This window comes from Danio rerio, chromosome 22 (assembly GCF_052040795.2).
Source record: "Danio rerio strain M-AB ecotype USA chromosome 22, GRCz13ab, whole genome shotgun sequence".
NCBI classification, from domain to species: domain Eukaryota; kingdom Metazoa; phylum Chordata; class Actinopteri; order Cypriniformes; family Danionidae; genus Danio; species Danio rerio.
The window spans coordinates 19,490,894-19,518,525 of NC_141042.1; the positions used below are offsets into that span (position 1 = coordinate 19,490,894).

At 37.9% G+C, this 27,632-nt stretch overlaps 1 protein-coding gene across 1 annotated transcript in view; it reads left to right on the forward strand.

The window, feature by feature from the left end:
* The window catches only part of hcn2b (hyperpolarization activated cyclic nucleotide-gated potassium channel 2b), a 55,677-nt gene that overhangs the window by 21,589 nt on the left and 6,456 nt on the right, over nt 1–27,632 (forward strand). Inside the window, exons 4-6 of the mRNA XM_087304230.1 lie at nt 10,623–10,841; nt 23,852–23,998; nt 24,070–24,310. Of these exons, the coding sequence (XP_087160356.1) occupies nt 10,623–10,841; nt 23,852–23,998; nt 24,070–24,310 (607 nt within the window). The remainder of the gene's footprint in view (nt 1–10,622; nt 10,842–23,851; nt 23,999–24,069; nt 24,311–27,632) is intronic.

Here is a 27,632-nt window from a genome sequence, read left to right on the forward strand (position 1 = left end):
CGCTCATAATGTCTTATTGTTCATTGCCATAAATTATAATAAGGACGCATGACAGCTGAGTGGGACTCTGCAAAATAAACAGTGGAACTCTGATCAATATGAGGAAACTTACTCGCACGTGACTTGTTTTAGCTATTTTGGCCCGTTTAGAAACTTTGCAGTGTGAAAGCGAACCGCACCAAGAACAAAGAGAGCAACATTGTAGCAATTTTAATCCCTGTTCCGGAAGAAAACAATTGATCTACAGGTGTGAAAGCACCCTTAATCTGTGTGACATTTATTTAGGAATGCATCACCTAAACAAGAACTTTATAAGAACTACAGTATGTGGACATTTCCATGACACAGCACAAAACGAAATGTGATTGGTTGGTTAACCTGTCAGTTATATAGCATTGTGTGCATTCCTTGACCATTTAAAGTGGCCAAGGTTCTCAAACATTCAGCTTTGAGTCTAAGGTCAGGCTAAGCAAGAATAACCTTGTGAACACAATGGCCAATCAGCAGTGTTTAAGAACCTGCTTAACAGCACAAATGTTAGTAGCAAATGTAAATTTTTAAAGTATCCTTACTGATTTGATACTTTTGACAACCCTATTTTGGACACTTTTTGACCTAATCACAAATGGCACCATATACTCTTGTGTATTCCAAGAGTCCATGTTTTCAAGATGTAGTGTTTCTTTGACTGTATCTTACCCCTGTATGGTCTCAAAAGAACAGGCTCATGGATATAATGGTCATATGCATAGGATATCTATTATAGGTGTGCAAAACCACATGTGGACATGAAGTGTGCCATTTAGGGTTGGCCCTTAATATGCTGTCACTTCTAAGAGATCATGTGACATAGGGACAAGGTTTTCATTGGCTTTGGTTACCACAATAGTTTTTGAGTGCAGTCATTCTAGTCGCTGCCAATACTCGGCAATCAAGGTCAGCAGCTTTTGAAAGGCAGATTGCTTGAAATGAAAGACGCAGCGTTAAACGATCTGTCTCATTATTTCAAGTGTCCGCCTGGTCTCTCAATAGGCTCTTCTTTGTGCGGTAATGAAGCTCGTGAGTCACACTCGCTGAGGTGTTGTTAAGCTTCAGCAGAGGTGCTATAAAACATTGGACAGTTTACAAACCTTGCTTAATTTGTGGGAATACAACAAAACTCAAATAGGCGTTAACATTTAGGATTTTATGACATTCAGACAATGTGAGTCCAATAATAAACAATCACAGATTTCAGGGTTCCCACAGGTCAAGGAATTTCTGGAATATCATGGAACTTTAAAAGGTCTATTGCTGACATGTCATGTTTAGTTAAAGGGATTTTTGTTTAATATTTTAAATTTGACTTTCCAAAATGTAAATTTAACATATCATGTTGTTAATTTCCTGTGTTTTGGCCATTTTTATGGTTAGAGTATTTTCATTGTCATTGTATTCTTTTCCATATTCATTCATTCATTCATTCATTTTCCTTTGGCTTAGTATCTATTTCAGAGGTCACCTACGCGAAAACAGGGAGAACATGCAAACTTCACACAGAGATGCCAAACTGACCTTCTTGCTGTGAGGCAACAGTGCTAAACACTGAGCCACCGTGCTGCCCATTTTCCATCTGATCAACCCTAAAAAGTCAGTTGTAGTCCCCTCTACCTCTTAACTAAGTCCCACTGGCCATACAGATAAAAAGGGCTATGTAGCAATAATGTTAGCTAGCTAAATTTAATAAATTTTTTTTTAATGAATTGTAGCCTATGTTCGGTAGCATAAAGGCTGATTTATACAAGCACATGTGCATGGTCTGGCGCAGCCTCCATGCGGCCGCAAAGTCCTCGCAGTGGCTGATGCGCATCTTTCAAAAAATGTAACTGCAAGTCAAAAAGACATGGCGCAAGCTCTGTGATTGGTTGGCTTGGTAGCAGTGACGAGTGTGGGCGGTGCTGAAAGCCGCTAGCCTGATGGATTGATTGTTTACAACTGTCGAGTCCTGTGAATGAGCTCCAGATGGAAACTTTTGTTTTGTATTTACCTTATGATTGAAGTTGATTATAATTAACACCCACGCAGACACTCTACACAGAGGAACATAAAATTCTACTGGCAGCTGGCGTTTCGGAAGTGTTATTGCAGAGCAACACAAACCTCACGCAGAAGTATAAATGCATGACTACACGCAAGGCTTGCGCCGTGGATCACGCCGATCACTTAACGCAGAAGTATAAATCAGCCGTAAGTGATCTCTGGCAGAATTAAATTATCTTAGCCTAGCCATTCAGCGGTTAAAATTAATTACAACGTTTGAATCAATGTTGTATATCAATGTTATAGGGTAATTGAAAAGATTGACAAGTCCCTTTAAATTAAATGAAATCTAAAAAGCTTTAATTTGGGCTATAGCACTCTATTCTAAACAGATGTGACGTGACAACACATGATAAAATGTTATTTTCCATTTGAATCATTATTTGTCATAACCGACAGCTTTTAATAAACATCTATAAACGAGTATATAAAGCTTTAAATGGATGGATTTTAAATACTCTCTGACTGTTCTTCATAGGTCATTGAAATAAAATTTTTATTTAGTAAAAATCTGGGGAAAAGTCAAGGTATTTGACAGTTAGCTTAGAGTGTGAACTCTGAGATGATAATAATAATAATAATTCCTTAAATTTATGTAGCGACACTCAAAGTGCTTGCACATTTTTTTTTGGGGGGGGGGGGGGGGGTCTCCTCATTCACCATCAGTGTGCAGCATCCACCTGGATGATGCGATGGCAGCCGTATTGCGCTAGACTGCACACCACACACCAGCTGATTAGTGGAGAGGAGACATAGGGATGAAGCCAATTATGATATGGGGATGGTTAGATGGCCAGATGGACAGAGGCCAGTGGGCAAATGTGTAAAACCCTTACTCTTTTTTTCGAAGGACACAGACAGTCTGGACCTCGGTTTACGGAGCAGTATACAGAGCTCGGTTTACGGAGTTCCTTTCCCATTCACTATACTGGGGTGTTAGGACCCACAAAGCCCACAGGCTAAGCACCTCCTGTTGGCCTCACTAAATCCACTTCTGGCTGCAAACTAGCTTTCCCATGTGGTCTCCCATCTAGGTACTGACCAGGTGCAGCTCTGCTTGTCTTCAGTGGGTCACCATGTGAAAGTTGCAGAGAGCTAGCTCCCTGTGTACTTGACTCCTTCCTGTTCACAGATCCAGGGTAAGACTAACTTCAGTAGTGGTTGGAAAAAAACATCTGAGATCATTAATGCTAACCTAGACTCAATATTACACCCAAATCAAATTAAAATTCCATTTTGACTGGAAGTTAAATGAGTTATGGATGGATCAGCCACAATTCACCCGCCGCTCTGTTTCCCGCCTCTGATAGATCAATGCACTGAAATACACCCTTTGATCCCTTTTGATCCAGCTGTGCCCTGTGATCCATGACCTAGCATCGTCAAATCCAGCTGTACACGGTTAGAATCTCAAATGAAGCATGTGCAAATCACAGGTACATGCTTACATGTGTGTTTTTCAAGAGTCCTGGTTATAGGCTTTGCAAGCTTGAAGAACCATTCAAAGTTAAGATAAGCATCAACCAGATATGCACAGACACATACAGATAGACTCAACATGGCCTTTTCTCATCTACACGTTCTCTGTGAAGGGCTTTTTCCAAAGTCCTTTTAGCACAGGTCAGCTTATCTGTGACCTTCTTGGTAATGTCTCTGTGAAGCTATTTAAGTGATGGCAGACAAGCAGAGCTGTCTAATACTTACATGAGGAAATATAGAACTCTCAGAAGACAAAGCAATTTGTTAAAATTATTTTACAGATAATACGCTTTTTATTATGATTATGTCTCAATAATAATTCACACAAACAAACACAATGTACACATATATCACGAATTTCACCTGCAAGAAACTAAAATCACATGCACAAAAAAGAATATATATATATATATATTCCAGTCCAACTTTACTCTCATAGCAAAATATTTCTGGCCCAGCTCTGGCCCACTAAATTAGCTTTTGCTTGGCGCACATGCTGCAGTCAATTACGGTACATGACTGGACCAAGTCTGCCTACAAGACAAGGGCCAAACATGGACCATATCTGGGCCAAGTCTCAGCCAAGTTAATTACTCATAACTGAGCCTGAACTGGGCCAGATATGTTGGTGTGTCATGACTGCAATGAATTTGATAAACCTATGAATCATTGCACTTTAGACGTGCTATGGGTGTGCTTTTTTTTCGAAGTGACCTGATTGGTATACATTTTTTTCTTTAATTGAAAATAATGAAAATGCATTTTATTTCATTTATATCTCACAGCAGTCCGTAACTTTTGATTTAGTGGCTAATTTGTATGAATTTGTATGATCTCATTCGTAGAATTTAGTATGATTTGCTTATGCTTCCCAATGACAGTTGGATTTTGGGCTGGGGTTTGGTGCCACACCTCCTGTTAAAAATCTTACATTTTCATCCAACTGAATAGGGCTGGGCGATTAATCGAAAATTAACAACCGACATTCGGAACCTATAATTGATTAATTTTTTAAGGTCAGTTTTTTTCAATTTTTTCCTTACCGTGTGTGGAGTCACCTGACCCTGCTCTGTTAAGACTAAATTATACTTCATACCTTTGCATACCCGCGCACCTCTCAAAAAATTTACTTACACATCACAAGGACTCGTAGTGCAAGCTTTGTGATAGGTCGGTTTGGTAGCGGTGACAATGGTGGGCGGCGCAAAGGAACTTGTTTTAGGCAATGTGTGTTTTCATTTCAGTTGTTCAGCATTGATGATCAATAAACCCTCATAAATAGCAGATAGTGTGTGTTTCCTTCAATTAATTTAAAATCAAGTAATTCACCCTTCATTCAGAGATCTTTCACTTGTAATATGTGAGCATATTTACATTACAGAACCTGTCAGTGAACTATGAGAGCAACAAAATAAAATAAATAAATATAATGAGCGTTAATTAATCGTTAATGAGTTAAAATGTTCAATTGCTCAAGATTTAGATTTTAGGCCAAATCGCCCAGTCCGAGAACTGAACTTATACGAATTTATACGAGTTAGCCACTAAACTGACAAAATGTAAAATAGTTACTTTTCCTTATGAGATCAGGCTGGCCAATCAGATGCGAGCCCACTGTTCAACAAATCAAAGTCTCCATTTAGAAAAAAAAACAAAAAACAAACTTGAGCATGTTCAAGACGTCAGGTGAATTTCATGCATGTGAATTTGGCTACGCATGAGTACATCATGTGTTTTTTTTTATTATTTTTTTTCTAGCTTCATATGTTACTAACTGTTCCATTTAGTGTTCATATATTCCATTAATCTTACAATAAACATACAACAAAAAAAAGGCTATTTTCTATTTAAACTGAAATGTGGAAAGTACGTTTTTATAAATGCCCCAAAAAGAGCAATACTATTTAAAAAAATTAGTGATGGTTTGTCTTCTTTACCACATAAATTATTGGTCACACTTTACAATAAGGTTCATTAGTTAATGTTAAGTAATGCATTTACTAACATGAACAAACATTGAACAATACATTTACTACAGTATACATGTTAATAAACGTTAGTTAATGAAAATACAGTAGTTATTTGTTAGTTCATTAACTCATGGTGCATTAACTAATGTTAACAAGCATGGACTTGGATGTTAATAATGCATTAGTAAATGTTCAATTATGATTCATAAATGCTGTACAAGTGTTGTTCATGGCTGGTTCATGTTAGTAAATGCATTAACCAATGAACCCTATTGTTAAGTGTTACCAAATTATTTGCGTCTTAAATGAATAATTCAATCAAAAATTAAACTCATTTACTCTCCTTCATGTGGTTTTAAACCTTTATCAATTTCCCTAGTCTGTTGAACACAAAAAGAAGACATTTTGAAAAATGCTGATTGTTGGCATCCACTGAGTTCCATAGAAAAAATTACTCAAATAGGCTTTGTGGCATACCACAAGGATCAGTTTTAGGTCCAATATTGTTTATAATTTATATTAATGATATGTGTAAGATATCAGAATTGTTTAAGTGTATTTGCAGATAATACGAGTATTTTTGTTGTGGGGATAATTTACCAAAACTTATGGAGTTGACTAAAACAGAAATTAATCAGTTGAAATTATGGTTTGACATAAACAAATTGTCATTAAATATAAGTAAAATAAAGGTTTTGTTATTTGGGAAATTAAAAAGTATTCATAATATTGATTTACATATTGACAATGAAGTTATAGAAAGAGTATATGCAATTAAGTTTCTTGGTGTTGTATTGGATCATAAAATTGATTTGAAACTGCAAATACATAATATGATATCAAAATTAGTAAAAACTGTAGCAATAGTGTATAAAGCAAGATTTATCCTGGAAAATAAAGCAATGGATATATTATATAACACACTTATGTTGCCATATATGAGTTATTGTGTTGAAATTTGGAGGAATACATACAAATCTAATTTACGATCAGTAAGTACAATGCAGAAAAATAGTAATCAGACTGATAGGTGTGGGGTATTGGAAGCATACAAATCCTTTATTTTTTTAAATTAAAGATACTCAAGTTCAAGGATTTGGTTAAATTTTAAACAGCACAATTTATGTTTAAAGCTAGGAATAAATTACATCCAAAATGTATACAAAAGTTTTTTGAAGAAAGATAAGGGGGATATAATCTGAGAGAAGAACTAAATTTTAGGAGGTTGAAAACAAAGACAACTTTAAAAGGTTTGTGTATGTCTGTGGTGTAAAACTATGGAACAGTCTACATCATACTCTCCAACAATGTCAGGATAGTAATCAGTTTAAAAAGTTGTATAAATATATATTATTAAAAGAATATAATGATGAAGGTGATTGAAAAAGGATCAAATGAGAAAGGTATGATGAAACTTTAATTAATGGCTATGTGCAGTATAATGTTTTTTTTTTTTCTTTGGGTCTATGTTACAAAATGTAAAGGTACAAATGGATTCAAACATATAATATTTAAAAGATGACAAAAGGATAAAACTACAAAAGTAAAAGAAGAAATAAGTTTAAGTAATAGACAAATGAAGTATGTGGTAATGGGGTGTGAAAATAACAAGCTTGTGCTTTATCCCACTCCATTTTCGACCATGTTGAAATGTATTTTTTGGTAATGATATTTTATGTATGATATTTTTGTTCGAAAATAAATGAATCAAATCAGTAAAGGGTGAGTAAATTATAACAGAAGATCCATCTTTTGGATGAACTTGTTCCGTTGTTGGTAATTAATATTACTTTTTAAAAGTCTGTACACAATTGTAATACCTCAGCAAACTACAGTAGGTAGTAAATATTTCAGAATTAGCAGAATTTAAACCATAGATCTAACACAATCCTATGTTCATACTTAATCTACAAAAAAGCCCCTTATGAATGACAAACAATCATAGCCTGCAAGTTGGGTTTGGCTAAATGAACTTAGCTTGTAAATCTCTTCGTCTCAGTGCCAGTGGGGGTGCGCAACACTAGGTTAAATGTGTACTACATGGCCTTGTTAAGTAAACGCAACCAAAACACAATTGCTCAACCGGATCTTCCCCTACTGTGCTCTAATCTTTCATTTAGCTCATTCAAAATCATGCTTGCAGCGCTACGATGCATGTCTGCTAAAACAGCTTATACAGCATTACAAATTTCCTCTTTCTTTTCCAGGGAAAAGGGAAATAATTTGCGAATGTCTGTGGATCCACAGAATGTAGAGCACGTGTTAGGGTGTCGAATGGTAAATGTTCCGAGGCTATGCGATAATTCAGTGCATCCATTTGCATACTCCTCTCTCTGAAGCATGCCTCTGCCAAGCCACTCTTTGTATTTACAGCTTGTTGGTGCTCATGGAGCAATAAAAATCCAGAGAAGTCAGTCTCATAGTTTAAGGTGGGATTTGGATCCAGCTAAGAATGAGTATAAACAAAAGGAATGATAAATACATTGTCCACGCATATGTAAGAAGGGGTTTTCATATATTTTATAGAACGTCAGCGATTTATTATGTTTATAAAGTGTTTAGCTGTTGTGCGATTACTGGGGTGATCCAAAATTGTTGTTCAGGGTATGTCTGAAGCCTTGGTAGGAGGCATGTAAAGAAGATGGAAAGCAGACATTAACTAAGCAAGCAAATCTTTCTGACACACTGCCCACACTTCTTGCTTTCTACACTGCCAAGCCTAGCAGTTACTCAAATAAAGGGTTAGACTGCAGACAATGTATTATCTGGCTTGTTTGCATCTGTGCTTGACAGGATTGTTGGGGTTGCTGTAACACATTGCTTGTGCCTGAGGACTATGTGGTCTGTGAATACAATCTTTTTTTTCTATCTATGTACATTGCAGCCTGTCTTTGCACCTAACCTGTGTGACAGTAATAGCAGTAAAACCTGATTCCTACTCCAGCATAAAGTGATCACACGGAGCATGCCTTGCATGTAGCCCACACCATTTGGTACATTTATACTTCTGTGTTCAGTTTGTGCTGCTCTGGCAATAACACTTCTAAAAAACTAGTAGCCATTGAGGTTTCATTGTTCCACTGTTTCGAGTTTCTTTGCCTGTGTTTTGGATTTATGCCAAAAATGTGTGCGAGTCTACTGTACAAATAGCTAACAAATCACACTCATTAAAGGAAGAAAGAGGTATTAACCAGGGAACATTTAAGACTTTTAATCTTAATGTAGAAAAACACAGAAACAAAAGTGTCCATCTGGGGCTCCTCCGTAAAACCCGACACTTGTTACCACTAGCCTCACTCTGCACCGACCACACTATTTATCAGTACCAACCCAGCCAATCACAGGGCATATGTCTTATTTTTTGAGAGACGCACATCAGGGTATGTCGAAAGGTATGCGACTGTGCAAAAGTACCGCCAAAACTTCAGCATGCTCTCAACGCAGAAGTTTAAATCGGCCCTAAAGGCTGATTTATACTTCTGCGTTAACTGATCGGCGTGACCCATGCCACATGCCTTGTGCATAACCATGTATCTATACTACTATGTTCTGTTTGTGTTGCTCTGCAATAACACTTTTGAAATGCTTGCTGGCAGCAGGTTTTAATGTCTAGTCTCTTCATGGATGTTTTGTTTTTTTCTGAATGCTACTTTACTGTAAAAGTGGCTCAAACTTGCTCATTTTGAGGCAGGAACTGGCGGACGTGCAACAACTTTAATTATAAGCAGGGCCAGATGGAATCAGCAGACGTTTTTGGCTATTTCTGCTGAGAATTTTGGTAAAAATCTGCGGATTTCTGCGGAATGATTTTGGGAGTATCATAACTAAAACCTTAATATATGAAATAAAAAGTAATACCTTTTTAACTTTTATTTAATGTTTAAAATGCTAATCCAATTAGATTCACTTTATTTGGTAAACAAAGCAAGTCTCTCATATAATATCTCTACTAAAAGACAGAAAATATGACTGTACAAACTGCATTGTACATAAGTCTGATGAAAATTTTCATATTAGTTGATAATATCACTTTAATCAATAAAAAAACTGAATAAATACAGATTTACACACATTTACTCAAGTAAATAAACAGAATTAATGATGGGCTAAAAATCTGCGGAAATCTGTGGAATTCTGCGAAAAATCTGTGAAATTCTGCGTGCGCAGATTCCGTATGGGATTATTTATAAGGTAAACACAAAACAAAACTTCCCATCTGGAGCTCCTTTACGGGCTTGTAAACACTAACTCCAACGGGCTCGCGTGGCTCTCGGTCCCTGCCACACTTGTCAGCACTACTAAGCTGACCAATCACAGAGCTTGCGCTATGCATAATTGCAACGTGTAGTAAACGTTTTTGAGAGGTGCATGTTAGCGTCAGCATCAGACCATACATGTGCACTCGATACAAAAGTATAAATCAGCCTTAAGGTGCCTCCCTGTTTCAATGGAGACTTCCTTTACCCCAAGCCAAATAAGCTGCTTCTCGACTCATCTCCAAAAATGTAATTCCGCTGATTACCCCGCACCTCCATTTTCTATTTTTACATCCACTGTCCCCCCCAACCCCACACCCGGTTTGCCATTCAAAGTCACCGTTGGCCTGTTTGACTTTGATTCAGGATTTTCATAACCTTGTCTAAACCCTGCTCGAAGTGAATGCAAATCAGTTTAAACACATTTCACAGAGACCCATCAGGGCAATCCTGAAAAAATCATTCACTTATGAAGAGAGAAGAATAGCAGCTGAGGTCTTATGCAGATACTTATGATGGGAAGAAAGACATTATAACAAAAGTCTGGCTGAACAATGAACCCTATTAGCTGGCTTTAAATCACAGAAATAAAGCAATGGAATAATGAATCTACCACAAGTCCGAGGCACACATACTGTATCTATCCAATGTAAAGTACTTTGCGAGATACATTTAACAATGGTTTTATAGGCATATACCCCCTTCTGAGCCAAGATTTTGTCAAGAGGATTAGTGGCCAGAGGAGGTTATGCTCACAGGAGTGTATCAAGTGCTGATTAAGTAATCAAAGTCTCTCCTTCTTTTTCTCTTTATCACTTTCTCACCTCACAAACTGCAGAACGACTCGTGGAGTGAGCTGTACTCCTTTGCCCTGTTCAAGGCCATGAGCCATATGCTGTGTATCGGGTACGGACGCCAGGCACCTGAGAGTATGTCTGATATCTGGTTGACCATGCTGAGTATGATCGTGGGAGCCACCTGCTATGCCATGTTCATCGGTCACGCCACCGCCCTCATACAGTCATTGGACTCTTCCCGGCGCCAGTATCAGGAGAAGGTGGGTGCTCTGCTCCAAACACACACACACTCCAAAACACCTGCAGATGACCTTCTTATGTGTCACCGTTTGTTTGATCTTGCCAGATCAAAGTCGGTACCTATCGTCTGTTTGAGGGGATGAAACTGCTCAGGCCAACTATCCCTACGGCTGAGGATTCTGGGTATTCTCCACAATCTGGTCTCCCTCACATCTGATCAGTTGTCAGTCCCTCCCACTTCAGTAATTCGGTCTTCTTTGATTCCTAATCACAGCATCTGGTGCTTGTTTACACCTGCAACTCTCGCTCGAAAACCCATGTCTTGTCATCACAAACAATTTGGTCATAAACTTCCTATCAGGCATCTATCTGAAACCTCCTTTTTCTGAAAACAGATTTAGACAGTTTTGTTGTTGCCATAAGCTTTAAATGAAAGGAGAGATCGGGATGACTGTAATTCTAAGAAATGTGATGCCTATCTCAGTGAAAATAGAGTCCCCAGGGGTGGCAGTCAGTTCACATTAGATATGTAATATTTATGTAGACAAGTCAGATAAAGGGTCGGAGATTATCTTCTAAAGGAAATCGTGTACAAAAGTTAGATGGTCAGAACTTAATTCAGCACATGCTGAAGTTTATCAAATTCTGTTTCAGATAAACCAGAGGTGTCCCTCCTCATATCTCAGTATCATCTTGTTTTGATGTGTATTTCATTTAGAAGATTTTTCTCAACACATTTTAAACATAATAGTTTTAATAATGAATTTCAACTGACTGATTTCTTTTTTTCTTTGCTGTATTTTACTGCTTATTTTGCAAGATACTAGTATTCAGATTATAGGAAAAAAACAAGGTAACAAAAAAAAAACATACAGTAGTAATGCTTCATTAGTTTGCCACACAGTGCAGTGGGCCGGTTTCATTCACAACCAGCGATTCAGAAACATTCTGTTCGCCTCCTTTAGGGTATACTCACACTATGCTATCTGAACCATGCCCAGGCGTGTTTCCCGGTTTGTTTGACAAGTGTGAATGTTCTGATTCGGGCCTAGGTTTGGTTCACAGTTGAACGGCCCTGGCTCGGTTGGAAGAGATGTGCCAGAGCACGGTTTGGTAAGGCTTGGGTGCTGTATGCTTGTAGTGTGAGTCCAAATCACACCTGAGCCCAAAACTGAAGACCCAACGTTACTTTCAAGGGACTGTTTCATCTGGATTTATTAAACATTCTTACTTTTCACTGAATGCAAACTGTTGTAGTTTATTAAAGACACAAACCTCTCGCTGCATGTCAGCTGCACCATGAGCAAACCTCCTAATACAAAGAGCACAAGGACATTTATAATCATTTATGAGCGTCAAAAGTTGTGGGTCTGTACGGCAAAATATTTGACTGCATGCCACTGCATCCCAAACGACTAAATATATATAACTAAAGGAATCTCTACTGTGTTAAGCAAGAGCACTTCTCTTCCTGTTAAACTGAACAGTTGTATCATCGATGAAGTAAGCGTGCTCAGGTTCGGAAGGCAAAATGCAGTATGAGTGTGGGCCGTCGGGGGAAAGTGGAGGGGGACAATCGTGCTTCGGCATGGTTCAAGGCAACTGTACCTAGTGTGAGTACGCCCTTATTGATTCTAAAACCACTGGCACAAGGGAAATTTTTGAGACCTAATTTGGGTACTAAATCAATTCTAAACTTTTTTGAATAGATCCAGAATCGTTAAGAGAAAAAAATCATGATGCATGTATTTTTTCTCCAGCCGTACATCCTAAATTCATCTTGGATTTATCTTGGATTCACCTCCTGTTTTTAATTTTACTTGTTTTCTGCTCACAATTTGTGCTTTCAGACACAATTTGATCATGTTTGATGGCCATTGCAATTCCAATTTCCATTCCAGGGTATAAAGTAAAGAGGGGGACGATTGTGGACTAAAGCGAACACACAGGGGTGGTTAGTGGGGATTGGGTAGTTGCAGTGGTTGAGTACAAAAGTGAAGAGCCGGGGTGGGGGTGGGTTGCAGTTGGCATCACAGGGTGTCGCAGACAAAAGTAAACACCAGGAAGGGGGTGGTAGTGTTGGGTGGAGTTTGGCTGGGGGGGTTATGGTGGTAAGGGGGTGGTGAGGGAGGCCTTAAATAGTAGCTCTGGTGGCCAATACAGCAAGGGCTCTAAAATCGTTCTAAATCACTCATTATTTACTCATTGTTGCCTCTGCACATAAATAAGACATAACACAAGGCTAACATACTAAGTCACTAAAATGCATTTAAAGTTATTACTGCTTATTATGGTTAAGCAGACAATTCTTAATTTTACTCAGAACACCTATATTATAATCATATTTAAAGGAATGATGTAATGTGGAGAATCCCAAAGGGATTCGATGGATCTCATCAAATCTCGCCTCAGGCAGCAGACTTTCCTCTTCATTAATCACTAGCAACAGAGCTGCCTGCCGTCAGATAACAGAGCCACTACAGCAGCAGGGAAGTAGAATTAGCTAAATATGGCAACAAAAGACATCTTTTGCATGAGATAAAGGACCAATAGGAGGCTGGTCTTGCCCTCATGATCCAGAATAAACATGTAATGATATTGCTTTGTGTGAAAATATTCATTAAAATGGCCTTTTTTCGCCATTCTGAAGACGAAAGAGATCTCGCTGTTGGAGTGGAAGAAGTGGATTGCTATGATGGTAGTCCTTGAGTGTTTGCTTTTCAAGAATAGTAAGATATTTACAGCCTGGTGACCCAAGACAAGCTTTCTAGCATTTAATTGTGTAGTTTTAAAAGTTATAGTAATAAGTGTTGAAAACATTAATGATGAATGATAAGAACCCAGTCCAGGAGACTCAAACAAGCAGAATTTCTTAATTGCGATGTGTTAGTTAGTCTGCAATCATACAGCGTCTTCCAGAAGTCTGCAGGAGGCTACAAGAGTCTCTTATAGTGACAAGAGTAGTCTGTTACAAGTCTGCAGCAAGTCCGAAATCAAGTCTAATTTGAGACGGAGTCGTCCTGTCTATTATGTGTTTTAGGAAGGGGCAGAGTTTGTAGGTGCAGACATTGAAAAAGGGCAAGGCTAGTTTTAGTTGAGGATCTTGTTATAAGGTCTTGAATAGATCCTCAGGTTTCACCTACCCTGACCAGCTTGAAAGTATCACCCAAAGACAAAGTCACAGACGTTGGGACTCTGCCTTTAGCATTTGCATCACTTTGGCTCAGCCCGTGCTCAGGAAGGCAATAGGTTTTAATATCTCTCGCAGCTGGGCTGCTATAGTTGTGAATGAAAATAATATAATTAAAAACCAAAGAACATAACTTTTCTGTTATATAAATATCACTGTGAATATGAAACGAGAGTGTTTCTCCTCTCTTTGGTTCATTCAGTCAGCCTTGAAGTAAGACAAGGTGTTAAGCTGAAACATGAAGACAATTACTCGGACCGCGTAGCAGTCGCGGTAAAGATAAAAAAAAATTCTCACGGCTTTGCAACCTGACGAACAAACAGCACATTGTCCCTGTGTAGATCCCCCGTGGTTCCCATCACATGTCCATCTCCCCTGCTAAGTGGAAACCAGTGGATTGCCAGACAACGACAGATGAACAGGCCATTAGCCATTATGTAACAAGCATTACATTGCTTAACTTTGACTTTCAAGCACCTGTTTAGGTCCAGCCTCTAACAAATGTTCATATGGAGTAGAACAACACTGGTCTGGGATTAGTTTCTGTCAACTGTCAACATTAATGCACCCCAGAGACCTGTGGTTGTATAGGCCTGCTGAGATGTACAGATTGAGCTGTATCTATCGACCATTGAACACTGTGGTTTCTGCTTAGATCAGTATGTTGGAATATTGATCACAGTGTTGCTTCGGACATGAACTATACAAAAGAATATATACTGACTGTAGAATTACAACCATATCATTGTAAGTGGATCTGAGATTTGTGTAGGGTAGTGTACTACGGGGCCATTGGGGTCTCACATCACATTTGTTATTAACCGTAAGCCAGCATAATCCTAGTTGGTGCTGAATACCTATGGTTTAAATACATCCCCTGATGGAATCTGTGTCCATATGGAACCAAAGCTTGATATACGGTTCACAGGACCCAGCTTTTATCCCCCCGCCTTGGTGACTGTGATGACCTTGTGCTTTGGCAGATGGTCGTTGGAAATACATCATCCCTTTATGTCACGGACTAAATGTGAACTGCATGTACTGATAAAAAAGCCCGTGGACAGCCTAACACTGTGATTCCATGCAGTTAGCATGTGCGCTAATGTACAGTTCATAATTAATAGCTTGATGAAACATATTTGCCGAAGCTTGCTGTGATTTGGTAACAAGGGTTAGAGGTGAATCAGTTAAATCCATTGCTAAAAAGATCTTTCTTTTTATATTTGCGACAATCAGTTCAGTTGTCCCTGAAAAGGGGATTTTGATATCAGAAAGTCAATTCGGACATATTGAAAGGACTAAGATGATTAACTCTACTATATTACGCAACAATGCATCACTCCTTTGATGACTTCTGTTAGGAAGATTACACAGGTTAATCTGATCATCTACCTGTGGGTCAACAGATGTGTGGCTTATTGTATTGGTGCTAAGCTAATGCTAGTCCTGTCCCATCCTTGACACATAGCTTTCTGCATTCACATCTATCTTTCTTTCTTTCTTTCTTTCTTTCTTTCTTTATCAGACGTTTCCACTGCCAAAAGTGTACCAAAGATGGGCATGGTGTAGGACAGACATCATTTCAGTTTCAGTCTACGTTATTCTTGCTCGAGGAAATGTCAAAGTAAAGCAGTATGGGTCGTTGACCTATCATACTAGAAGCACTTCTCACAGAACAGAGGCTTTATAAATATAAATACTTGTGTATAAATGTTAATTACTGACCTTTCTATGAAAATAATTTGATTATAACTGCAGATCAATTAAATAGCCTACCTAATGTCTGCAACTATATAAAATAAATAAATAAATGCAACATTTATGAACTCATACAGCCCCTTACAGTCTCTGAATTGTTACTAAATACAGATCAACTAAACACAGTGTGCATTTAGTTCTTATTTGGCTTCAAAAACAACACAAAACATACAGTCAATGCAAACCTCTCATCTGTATCTTTAATTTTCACCAGCACACAGGGGCGGACTGGCCATCTGGCAATTCTGGCAAATGCCAGAAGGGCCAGACCAATTTTTAAATGTGGGCCGGTCAGTTTTTTTTTTTTTATGTATTGTTTTTATGTGGAGGCAGCTTTTATCTCTTGCTAGATGTGATATGATGATGATGATAATAATAATAATAATAATAATAATAATAATAATAATAATAGTAATAATAATAAATGTTAAGCATTTGGACCAATATGCGACGGCCGCCTGATTTCAAGATGGGCCGACCCAATCCGAGGTTACCGTAATCAAACCAATTACGTTACGTTAACAATTTTTAACGTAATCAAAATCTGGCAAGAATGTCATATTATTTCACCATCTGTACACCAAAATAAATAGTGAATGTGCGTGTCCGTGGGTGGGGCTATGTCGGTGTGGTTATGTGGGCTGATGTGGCTACAGTGCCAGGGCTGAATTTTTGTCCCAGTCCGCCCCTGCCAGCACATAACATTAACATATTGCTAGAAAGTAATTCCGTCATTCCAATTTCATATAAAAGTCTAAAAGGCGATGATAATGGTTAAACATGGCAGTTTGCTCATATTTTAGGCTGCTGAAAGAATCATTGTTTTTTTGTGTAACGCTCTCGCCTTGTCTGTTTTTTAAAGGATGTCAAAAGCACTTAATAATCGCACATGTTGTTTTTATTAGCTCAAGAAGTTTGTTATTTCAAATATAGACGTGAAAGTGAGCTCTCTGGAGAAGGTGAAACCGTTCGCGATTTAGACGGCCTTGTAAACAAAAACAAGACAGGGTAGATTCTGCTTTTCTTAGCTTTGCGGCTGTTCATCAAGACGACAACAAGGTTTGTTTGAGCTCGGGTCAACCTTCCTTTGTTCTCATTCTCCTGGCTGGTAAACCAATAGCATTTAGTTGCATATCTGCCTCCACCTTTTGGTACCCCTTTTTTGTGCTAGTCAAGCTTGCGAAAGGTTACCCAATAAGTATGGTTTGCTTTTTGGTAACTTTTGACTGTGGAAATGGCCATAAAAGTCTACCGAACTGTACCGAACCATTCAATGGAAACGAGTCAAGAGTGAATTTAGGCATTCATCTTTATTTCTATAACCCTTTTACAATGTAGATTGTGTCGAAGCAGCTTAACATAGATAAAAAGAAAATATAAAGCCATGACTATATTTCAGTAGAACATTCCAGCAAATCAGGAAGAATGGAGTATATTGATAGAATGCTGATTTAGATGAACTTAATTTAAAACGAATTCAGTTCAGCTTACTGTAAATGTCACTGTTGAAGTTCAGTTCAGTTGAATTCAGTTTGGTTTAATACAAATATCATTATTGAAGGCTGATCTACTGAAGAGCAACTTCTTTGAGGCACAGCTCCATCAGTCCCAAACAAACAAGCCAGATGCAACAGTGGCAATAAACCAAAACTCACCAATTGATGGAAATGTAGAAGAAACATTGGGAGAAACCAGACTCAGTCAGGGAAACCAGTCTAGATGTCAGAGTTCTTGAAAGCAATGAGCATCTCTTGTGGAGAAGGTGCACCAAGCAGAGACTTGCCTGTCACTGGGGTGCACCATTGACTCATTGATGATCAAGACAGCTATCTGCTTCGGATACGGGATGAATGCATGATTATATAAACCTTAAGATGAGGAGAATCAGACAGACTATTATGAGTGTAAACGCCATTCAAATTACAGTGTTTGTTTGGGAAGTGATGTTAAGTCATAAGAGGGAAGAGAATAAGAAACAAATGAAAATAAGCTCCATTTGAGTATAAACAGACACGTTTCCTGAGCTGCAGTATCTGTCAGACCTAGCGCAATTAAAAGTTTCCTGAAGTGTTTCCAGTGCTAATACTGAGACCCTTGCTGTATGTTTTAGGGGACACAGACAGCGACTGCTACGAGGTCCGAGTAATTGTCTTCATGTTTCAGCTTAACACCTTGTCTTACTTCAAGGCTGACTGAATGAACCAAAGAGAGGAGAAAATAGACTTCCTTGATCGAAAGGGACAAACCGTAAATTACAGAGATTGTCGAGCCTGATGAGAGGCGAAGGCACTGTTATTTTGAGGTGGCTTAACGTTGGTGTGAAAGTAAACACAGGCATGTTTTTGGTACTTCTTCATGATATAGAGTGATTTGTTGAAGATTTAACCCATCATTATTTAAATGAAATAAAAGTAATTCTTTTCAGCAATATTATACCTCCTTCAAATAGGCTCATTATAGATGTTTTTTTAATAACGAAACTGTCTGTTGCAATTAGCGTTGAGCTATTACCCCAAGCAGAATTGCAAGGTGAAAAAAAAGCATTGTTCCTTTTGGTTGTGTGCGATTGTATAAACCCCTTATTCAATCATAATTAATTAAGATTGAATTAGATTAGTATTTGGTCTGGATTACCGAAACAAAAGGTTTTTACAAAATGGATTTATGATAGGGATTTCCACTCTGAGCTAATTAAAGTCAGTCAGCGTACTTCCCATGACTTCCCACCCACTGCCAAAGGGATGATGAGTAATAGTTTGCATGCGAACACACACATGCAGCGTCTGTCATATATAGTGTGTGCGCACCTGACAGGAAGTTTAATCTTTATTCTGAAGCATTTGAGATATATGGTTGAGGATTAGTTATGTCATCCGAGCTCATTGATGCAGATTATGCTTATTGTTAGCTGATCAGATCATGCCTCAAGTGTTATGACAGCTGCACCTATTGCTTTACACAGTCTCTTCTTATTTCAGTTGCTTTCAGTTTGACTGACACTTCAATTTGTACTGTAAAGCAGCTTTGCATTGTTTACATTTTTACTCCTGGACGTCTGACCTCAACAGGCTGAACAAAGGAAATGAACTGGAGCAGATTTTCAAGTCAATGAAGACAGAGCCACTAAGCACACCTTAATATTATGTAATGGCCATCGTAGACCAATGGTATTTTGAAGGTCTTTATCCGTAGACTTTTTTTAGGGCTCACTTTGGTAAGCTGTTTTGAACTCTGCCACAAATTTATTCTTCAATTTCGCTTGAAGTACAGTAGAGATTAAAATTAGAGAACGAGTTATGATAACTTGATTATTTAAGTAATTAATTCTTCAGCATAAACCAGAAGTGCCCAGTCCTAGAGGGCCAGTGCAAATTTTAGATCCAACCCCAATTAGACACACCTAGGCTAGCTAATCAAGCTCTAACTAGGCTTTCTAGAAACATCAGAGGAGGTGTTTTGAGGCAAGTTGCAGCTAAACTTTGCAGTACACCAGCTGCCCAGGACTTAGTTTAGGCACCCGAAGCATACACCAATAATTAGCAAAAGTACTTACAGAATCTCCCCCTTCAGTGGCCTGTAAAACAGACAGCACCTGTCACTAACAAGCGCGACAGACTGCACCCTGTTAGTAGCTCGGGGATCGACCCAAGACTTGTCAAGTCGTGCATATGTCACCACTCACACACCGACAGTCATTATCCACATGCCTTCTCCAACCAACACCATCCATCCAGCTGGGAGGTCACTAAGGAGCATCACCCTTCCCCCCATGTCATTATCCTGGTGTGCACATGACCCACTATGCTTGAGTTATGCTGGAATATTAGGTCTGAGAGGCCACAGGAGACTGTTTCGCATTTAACGCTTCTTCAGGAATATTGTGACACAAGGTTCAGATTTAGCAGACCACTCTACTGTAAATAGCCTCCCTGCCTAGTAATAAGTGTTTGATGGAATGTGAGGTCTTGACTGCTTCAGTGCCATCAAAAATAACCTTAAACTCAGCTTCACCTCACAACACTTAAAAAGCCAACAGCACCTGAGGAACTGTCTGTCTGGCAGTCTAGTTCAGGGATCTGCACACTTGGGCTGTGTCCGAAATCGCATAATTCCATACTATATGGTACGCTAAAAACAGTATGCTAGCCGCGTAGTATGTCCGAATTCATAGAATTCAAAAAACAATATGCAAGAAGTACCTGGATGACCTACTACTTTCGGCGAGATTTCGAAGTGTGCATCTGATGGACGCTGCACTATCCTATGAGGCATCGTGAGAGAATTCATGAATGGGAGTGACGCAGCTGACGCCGGTAGGTCATGTGATTATAACAAAATGGTGGATGTAGTGCATCCAAGTTACACTCAAACTACTCACATTCATAATGTGTTGAAAGTACTTTTCTATTGGTCAAATTTAATTGCAGTACCTAATGAGTTGTAGGCAATTTCGGATGCAGCCTTGGTTTAGGAGGGTCCTGCAGAGATTAGCTTTAACCCTAATCAAACACACCTGAACAAGTTAATCAGCTAATTAGTACCATTGAGGGCAATATATACTTCTGTTTTGAGCCCACATGGTAGGTTGTATACCCTTTGCCGTACTTTGATGGGTAACTTTCAAAAATGCTACTGCATGTGATGACAAGTCTTGAGTCCAGTGGAGGAGCTTCAGATGGATTGTTGAACACGTTGTCGACACATAGCACTACAGTGTTCACGGGGTGACCCAAGTTCGATTCCAAGCTCAAGGATCCTTTGTCGATCCTTTCCTTTTCTCTGCTTCCCATGCTTTCCTGTCTGTAATCTCCACTGTCCAATTCAGATAAAGGTGAAAACTTGTATAAAAAAGTTGTTGAACATTGTTTCTGCCACTTTCTTCACTGGATGAATATGAGCTACTTCTAAAGTAGCATTGCATGCATTTCCAGTGTAAACTCAAGGCACAGGCAAAGACACATGACACAGTGAAACTTAGAAACCCCACTGCTTACTATTGCTTACTATTATTTTGAAGTGTTATTGCAACCGAATGCAAAAGTATAACTGCCCAAAAAGCATCAGCTACATGCAAGGTATGTGTTATGAGCTACGCACAGATTGCATTGAACAATAAATCCACCATTATATGGACTACAAGGTCCAGTCATGCACTGCACACACACACCGGTTCCTAACCCTGTCTGATTGCAAACACACAGCTAAAGCTGCTCATTGACTGATTACAGGACTATTTCAACAGCGTGCACACACACACACACACACACACACACACATCCGTGCTGAGTCTTGTTATATGGTATTGTGAAAATTTAGATGTGATTTATGCTTTGTCGTCGAGGGTGGAAGATGCTGGAGTAGTATGGATGGAAGATGTAACTAACAAAACGTAGGTGTTGTAAAGTAAAATGGACCTTTGTAAATGGTGCCTTAGCATCTATGCTAGTCTACATAGAATTGCTGTTTTAAATATCTATCTATCTATCTATCTATCTATCTATCTATCTATCTATCTATCTATCTATCTATCTATCTATCTATCTATCTGTCTGTCTGTCTGTCTGTCTGTCTGTCTGTCTGTCTGTCTGTCTGTCTGTCTGTCTGTCTGTCTTGTCTATCTATCTCTGTATATTAGTCTTAGCTCAGTGCTCTTAGTATCTGTTGATTTATTTAGTCCACTTTTATTATTTGCTGCCTGTCATATAGGCATCTTATGTAGAGACAGGAAATCAAGACTGTCACTGATAGTAATGCTCCTCAGTATGTGTGTGAGAAACTGCTGCAGTGATGTGTCGTATGCTGCTGGTATTAACACTCTCTAACCTCTGCGTTCCTCTATTCAACACAGAAACTGTTAACATGAGCCCCTGCTTCGCAAAGTCATGAGGTGGGATTTTCAAATGTTAACATATTTTTAGTCTTGTTAAACGGTCACGAAACACCAAAACACATTTTGTGAGATGTTGACAGTCATAAATAGGTCCAATGTTGCTTAAAACACTATAAGAGCACATATATTTCACTAAAAAGTGGAAATTGGTTGTTGAAATAGTTTCAAGCTAATTTTTTCTTCCGGTTTGCATAGAAATTTTGAAGCTACTTCATGATGATTAGATCCTTGTGTAAACTCCAGAGTGTAGACTGGCTGTCTGTGCCGGCCAGTATAATGTGACGTCTTTGAGCTTTCATCATTAATTCAATAGATAGACTTGGTTCGAACCAACCAGCACACTTTATTGTGATTGAGGTGCAATGGCATTAATATGCATGATAGCTTCGAAGACTGTTTTTACGTGTTACAATGTTCAGACGGCAGATCGACGACACATTGGGTTGCCAACCGTAATTAAAACAAGTAGAAGTAGAAGAATTGTTCGAAGACATGGATTGTCAGTGTTGCATTTATAAAGGTGCCACAGCGAAGGTTTTGTTTTTATTTTTCCGCTATGAGAGTGCAGTTGGACTACAGTGGTCTGCTAACATGCAACAAAAAATGTTTGTAAGAAACATTTTTTTTTACTTGAGAGCTTTTCACATCTGGAAATGGTCCGGATTTGCTACTTGTCTCCTTTTAAAAAAGACACAGCCCCAGTACGTGTTGATTGTCCTGTCTCTATAGATTTTGGTAAGTGTACGATCAATGAGGTTTGTTTATGTTTCTTCAGAGGCAAAGTTAGTTAGTATTGTCAGCAGTACTCTTTCACTTTGTAAAGACACACCTTAGTCAAAATGATTTAGTTACTAAGTTTACAGTACGTTAATATCATTACAATATTATGGGCAGAAAGATCCGCTGTAATTGCTAATTAACAGAGAAATGTGTGTTTTTTTTTTCCCATTCACTGTTCGGTATCATACACTCCATTAAATAATCACTCTTCCAGCAGTTCCTTGCATCCATTATCTTGTTTGTCAGCATGCATGAAATGTTCCCGAATGAAAGTGGAAGTGTTAAACTGCAGTTAAAGTTGACAAATTAATAAGTTGCCAAATAATTTGATAACTGATGTCCATGTAAATGTAGTTACTGTCTTTCTCCTCTACGTCTGTGTTTGTTTTGCCTCAGTAAAAAAAAATCACTGCTTGCTCGAATTGAACCTCTTTTTCATGCAAACTCTTGAATCTTTCGCCACTCAACACTCCCAGCTAAACAAAGTAGAACTCATCCCCTTTCCTGACATTTGTAAACTTGAGGTGTGAAAACACCCTGCTGATACAGGGGGCTTTCATGGCCCTTTGAAGGAATAGTTCACCCCAAAATAAAGATTATTTATCATCATTACCTTATCCTACAGTTGTTCCAAACCTGCTTGAGTTTATTTCTTCTGTTGGACACAAAACAATACATTTTGATGCAAGCTAAAAACCCCTAGCCATGACTTCCATAGTATTTGTTTTCCCTACTATGACACTCAGTGGTTAGAGCTTTCTTCAAATATCTTTTGTGTGCTACAGAAACTCAAACAACTCAAGGGCTAAGCAAATTATGATAAAAACCTTCATTTTAGGGTGAACTATGCCTTTAACCTATTATATTTTGCTACCAACTTAATATATTCACTCGAGTACTGGGACAAAACTGATTTTGTAAACAGAAAAACTAATGGTAGATGATATATAGCTAATCAGTGATACATTTGTGAAACATCCATAATTTTAGCATTTGCTCTTTTGATATAAACCAGATTCTACACAACATACATAGAGAAAATTCTGTAACAAATCAGAAAGCAGATGTAGAGACAGTCAACTACATGATGCTGTGCTACGAATACGGCTTGTCATCCATTTCCACAAACTCTTTCTGCTTCCAGAACATCCCATTATCATATGCACTTTAGTGGATCACCATAAATAACTTCTCTTGATGTTTCCTAAAATAGCAGGAACGCCTATACAAGAAAACAAGCCTGGATGATTAATTATTTACTTTCATGTGTATACAGTGATCCCTGTCAGCATATCACATCACCACAAAAGAGGCCAGGTGGGATTAAAATGGCTGACCGACTGGCTGCTTAGATATTTTGAGTCAAAAGTGTGTCCCATAACATCTTTTTTTTGTTCCTTTTTTCATTCCAGTACAAGCAAGTTGAGCAGTACATGTCTTTCCACAAACTTCCGGCCGACTTCCGGCAGAAGATCCATGACTATTATGAGCACAGATACCAGGGAAAGATGTTCGACGAGGAAAGCATTTTGGAAGAACTGAACGAACCATTACGAGAGGTACTAGAAAATCCTACAGAAATTCTTTACTCATCTCCAATTTGACAATAAACTAACTTTTGTACCTTCAGGAAATAGTCAACTTCAACTGCCGGAAGCTGGTGGCGTCCATGCCGCTGTTCGCCAACGCAGATCCAAACTTTGTGACAGCAATGCTAACCAAGCTGCGCTTCGAGGTCTTCCAACCAGGAGATTACATCATTCGTGAGGGAACCATCGGCAAAAAGATGTACTTTATTCAGCACGGCGTAGTCAGTGTCCTGACCAAAGGGAATATTGGCATGAAGCTCTCTGACGGCTCCTATTTTGGGGGTAAGATCAAAAATATGCTCATTTGGATCATATGCTTCATGAAGATTTCAATTTCTAACAGATAAAATACAGCTGAATGTAGCTCTTTTACAGCTTTGAAACTTGTGACATACTGTTAGTAAATATTAAATGTTATAATAAAATTAAATAAATAAATATAATAAAAACGCACCATAGGAAAAAAACGTAGAGAATGCAGTAATTTACTAGTTAATTTCCTGTTTAAAAAGATAAATAAATTAAATTGTAAATTATTATTTGTAAAATAAACGAGTAATAATTACAGGAAAATATAGTATAAAGTTTAGTTTGCTGTTTTTTGTGAATCAACTGGGTATAGGCGAAATTCTAAATAAAAGTCCCCTAAAGACCAAAAACTCATTTTATATCTAATATATTATTCATAATAATAAAATAATGATATCTAAAGTTAAATGATATTGTAAATTATTTACAATCAAAACTGTGACATGTCTGGAAACTACATATTAAAAACAACTTCAAAATAAAAGTCAAGAATTGATGTAAATAAATGCAATTCATGAGGAACTTATTTTTGTGTAAGTTTTACAATTTGACATTTACTAATAAAATAAATAAAAACTGTTAATAATATTGCAAATAGTTTTACTAAAAATGTCAAATTCTAAGAATTAGAAACAAAATTCAAAATAAAACTCACACAAAACTATTTAAAATAATATATTGCAAAATATTCAGTAAAAACATTAATTTTATTCATCATTTCACTCCAACGGGATCAGTAGCAAATTAATCACATTCCTGTGGGATTTTTGTAAACAAAGACCAAGAAAAAACATTGACTGCTTTGTGTTCCAACTGTAAGCATTATAAACTAGAACTGTGTGTACAGTCTCATATTATGGAATAGTATGTATAGTTAAACACCCTAGCAGCTGGTTTTGCACTGTGAGTACAGTGGTAAATACCGCTGACATTTGAACATGACTCCTCAGTTCCTCCCTCCAGCGGGCTTTGTCCCATTTAAGACGCCGTCCCCTTCGAGGGGCTTGCGTTGGTGATCCAGAAAAAAGCCAGAGTCTTTAGGCCACAGTCTGTGAGGGGCGAAGAGCAGAGTTCACAAGACAGAGAATATACCAGAAGCCAGCGGCACTGAAGAAAGAAAGCTGATAAAGAACAAATAGGGCCAATTAATAACACCTAATTAGTGGAGCAGAAATCTTTGCTGTCGAATAGAGAGATTCCCTGGCCAAAAACAATTAATTCCAGACTGATTTGTCATGATACTTTATACTGATTACCATCAAAAACAGGGGTGCTCAATCTCAGTCCTGGAGGACCAGTGTCCTGCTTATTTTAGTTCCAACTCCAATAAACACACCTGAACCAGCTAATCAAGCTATTTCTTTATATACAAAAACTTCCAGGCAGGTGTGTTGAGGGAAGTTATAGCTAAACTATGCGGGACACCAGCCCAAGTTTGGACACCCCTGACCAAAAATGTAAATTCTGTAATCATTTACTCACCCTTCAACTGGTTCCAACATTGTAAGACATTTGGAGAAAAGCTAGTATGCAAACCGCTGATGGTAATCCGTGACTTCCATGATAGTTATTTTTCATACTATGGAGGTCAATGGTTACCATCAACTGTTGGTTTCTATTTTGTTAGGTCATAGAAAGTCTGACCATTTACTTCCATGCTTGGAGGGAGTTGAATGGAATTGAAATACTTAAATATGAATGAAGATTTCAGCTACTTTTGTCCAAGATATGATTTAGACTTTTGGTTCAGTATTTTTTGTTTTAAACAAATCCTTTGTTGTTTTAAGCAGTTAATTCTTGTTTTAAATATGTTTACTTAATGAAATGATATTGATCCTTAAAGTCTGTGTAAAGTGAACGTTGAAGAGACTTTTATCTCAGTATGCTGATGATAAACTATTGTTATTAATATGCAGTCGCTATGGAAGCCCTCGGGTTGATGTCAACAGAAGAACCGCCACTCCAAACATAAAAGCAAATGGTCAGCCTTTCATTGAAGATTACCAAAACAAACAGTGTTTTCCAGTGGATTGACTTCCATGGGTAAATTATTCACCTTAAGAATAACAATGTGAGCTAGCAAAATAAAGATTGTAAATTTTCATTTCAGGCAGATTTTAAATCCCAAGATCGAGCTTTGAGTTTGTTTAATCTTATCTTTCAGTTTCTGTACATTTTACCGGGAAATTCAGATAACATGTTGTTTTGATGCTCTTTGTTGATGGTGTAATTTAACACGATCTTTCCTTCCTAGTAATTAGAACACAAAACAAACGTTTCAGTAACTTAAGGCAAAGAAAAAAAAAGCCTTTTGTGATGTGTATGGGGTACATCATACACAGCTCTTTGGAATACTTGATTCTGTTTGGTCAACTATGACATTGCAAGGTATGTTATGCTCAGATAACTGCTGAAACTAACAACACAGAGTCATCCGGTTACTTCAGGAGTCATCTTGACTGTCAGTGAATACATTTCATTTAAACACATCCATATTATCCGTCATGTTTAGCGCCATTTTGCAACTAAGCAATAGTTAGTAGGTTAGTGTAGGCTGCATTCAGCCTTTGTTCTTGTCAGCATTATGTTTCATGAAATACTTAATATATTATTGTAACTTTTTTGTCTCATTGGTACATTTTGTGGCAAATAGCCATATAATAAGCAGAATAATGTACATTTAGTTAGTTATTTAGTTAGTCGCTGGTTCGAGCCCCGACTGGGTCAGTTGGAATTTCTGTGTGGAGTTTGCATGTTCTCCCTGCGTTCGCGTTGGTTTCCTCCGGGTGCTCCGGTTTCCCTCACAAGTCCAAAGACATGCAGGACAGATGAATTGGGTAAGCTAAATTGTCCGTAGTGTATGAGTGTGAATGGATGTTCCCCTGTGATGGGTTGCAGCTGGAAGGGCATCCACTGTGTTAAGGGCCGTGCTGGATAAGTTGGCGGTTCATTCTGCTGCGGTGACCCCCGATTAATAAAGGGACTAAGCCGAAAATAAAATGAATAAATGAATGAATGATGTTTTAAATAAGTTGAAGAGTTTATATAAATAATTGTGTTTCTTTTTTTTAATTTCTTAAATATTAATTTTATATAAATAGATAAATTATATATACAGTTGAAAACAAAATGATTAGCCCTCATGTGAAATTTTTACTAATATTTTATTTTTCCAAAGTGTTATTTAACGGAGGGATTTTTTTCTAACTCATTTTTAAACAACAGTTTTAATAATTAATTGTAAGCAAGCTAGTAAATACATAAGCAATTAGAAGAGACAATCATCAATCATAAC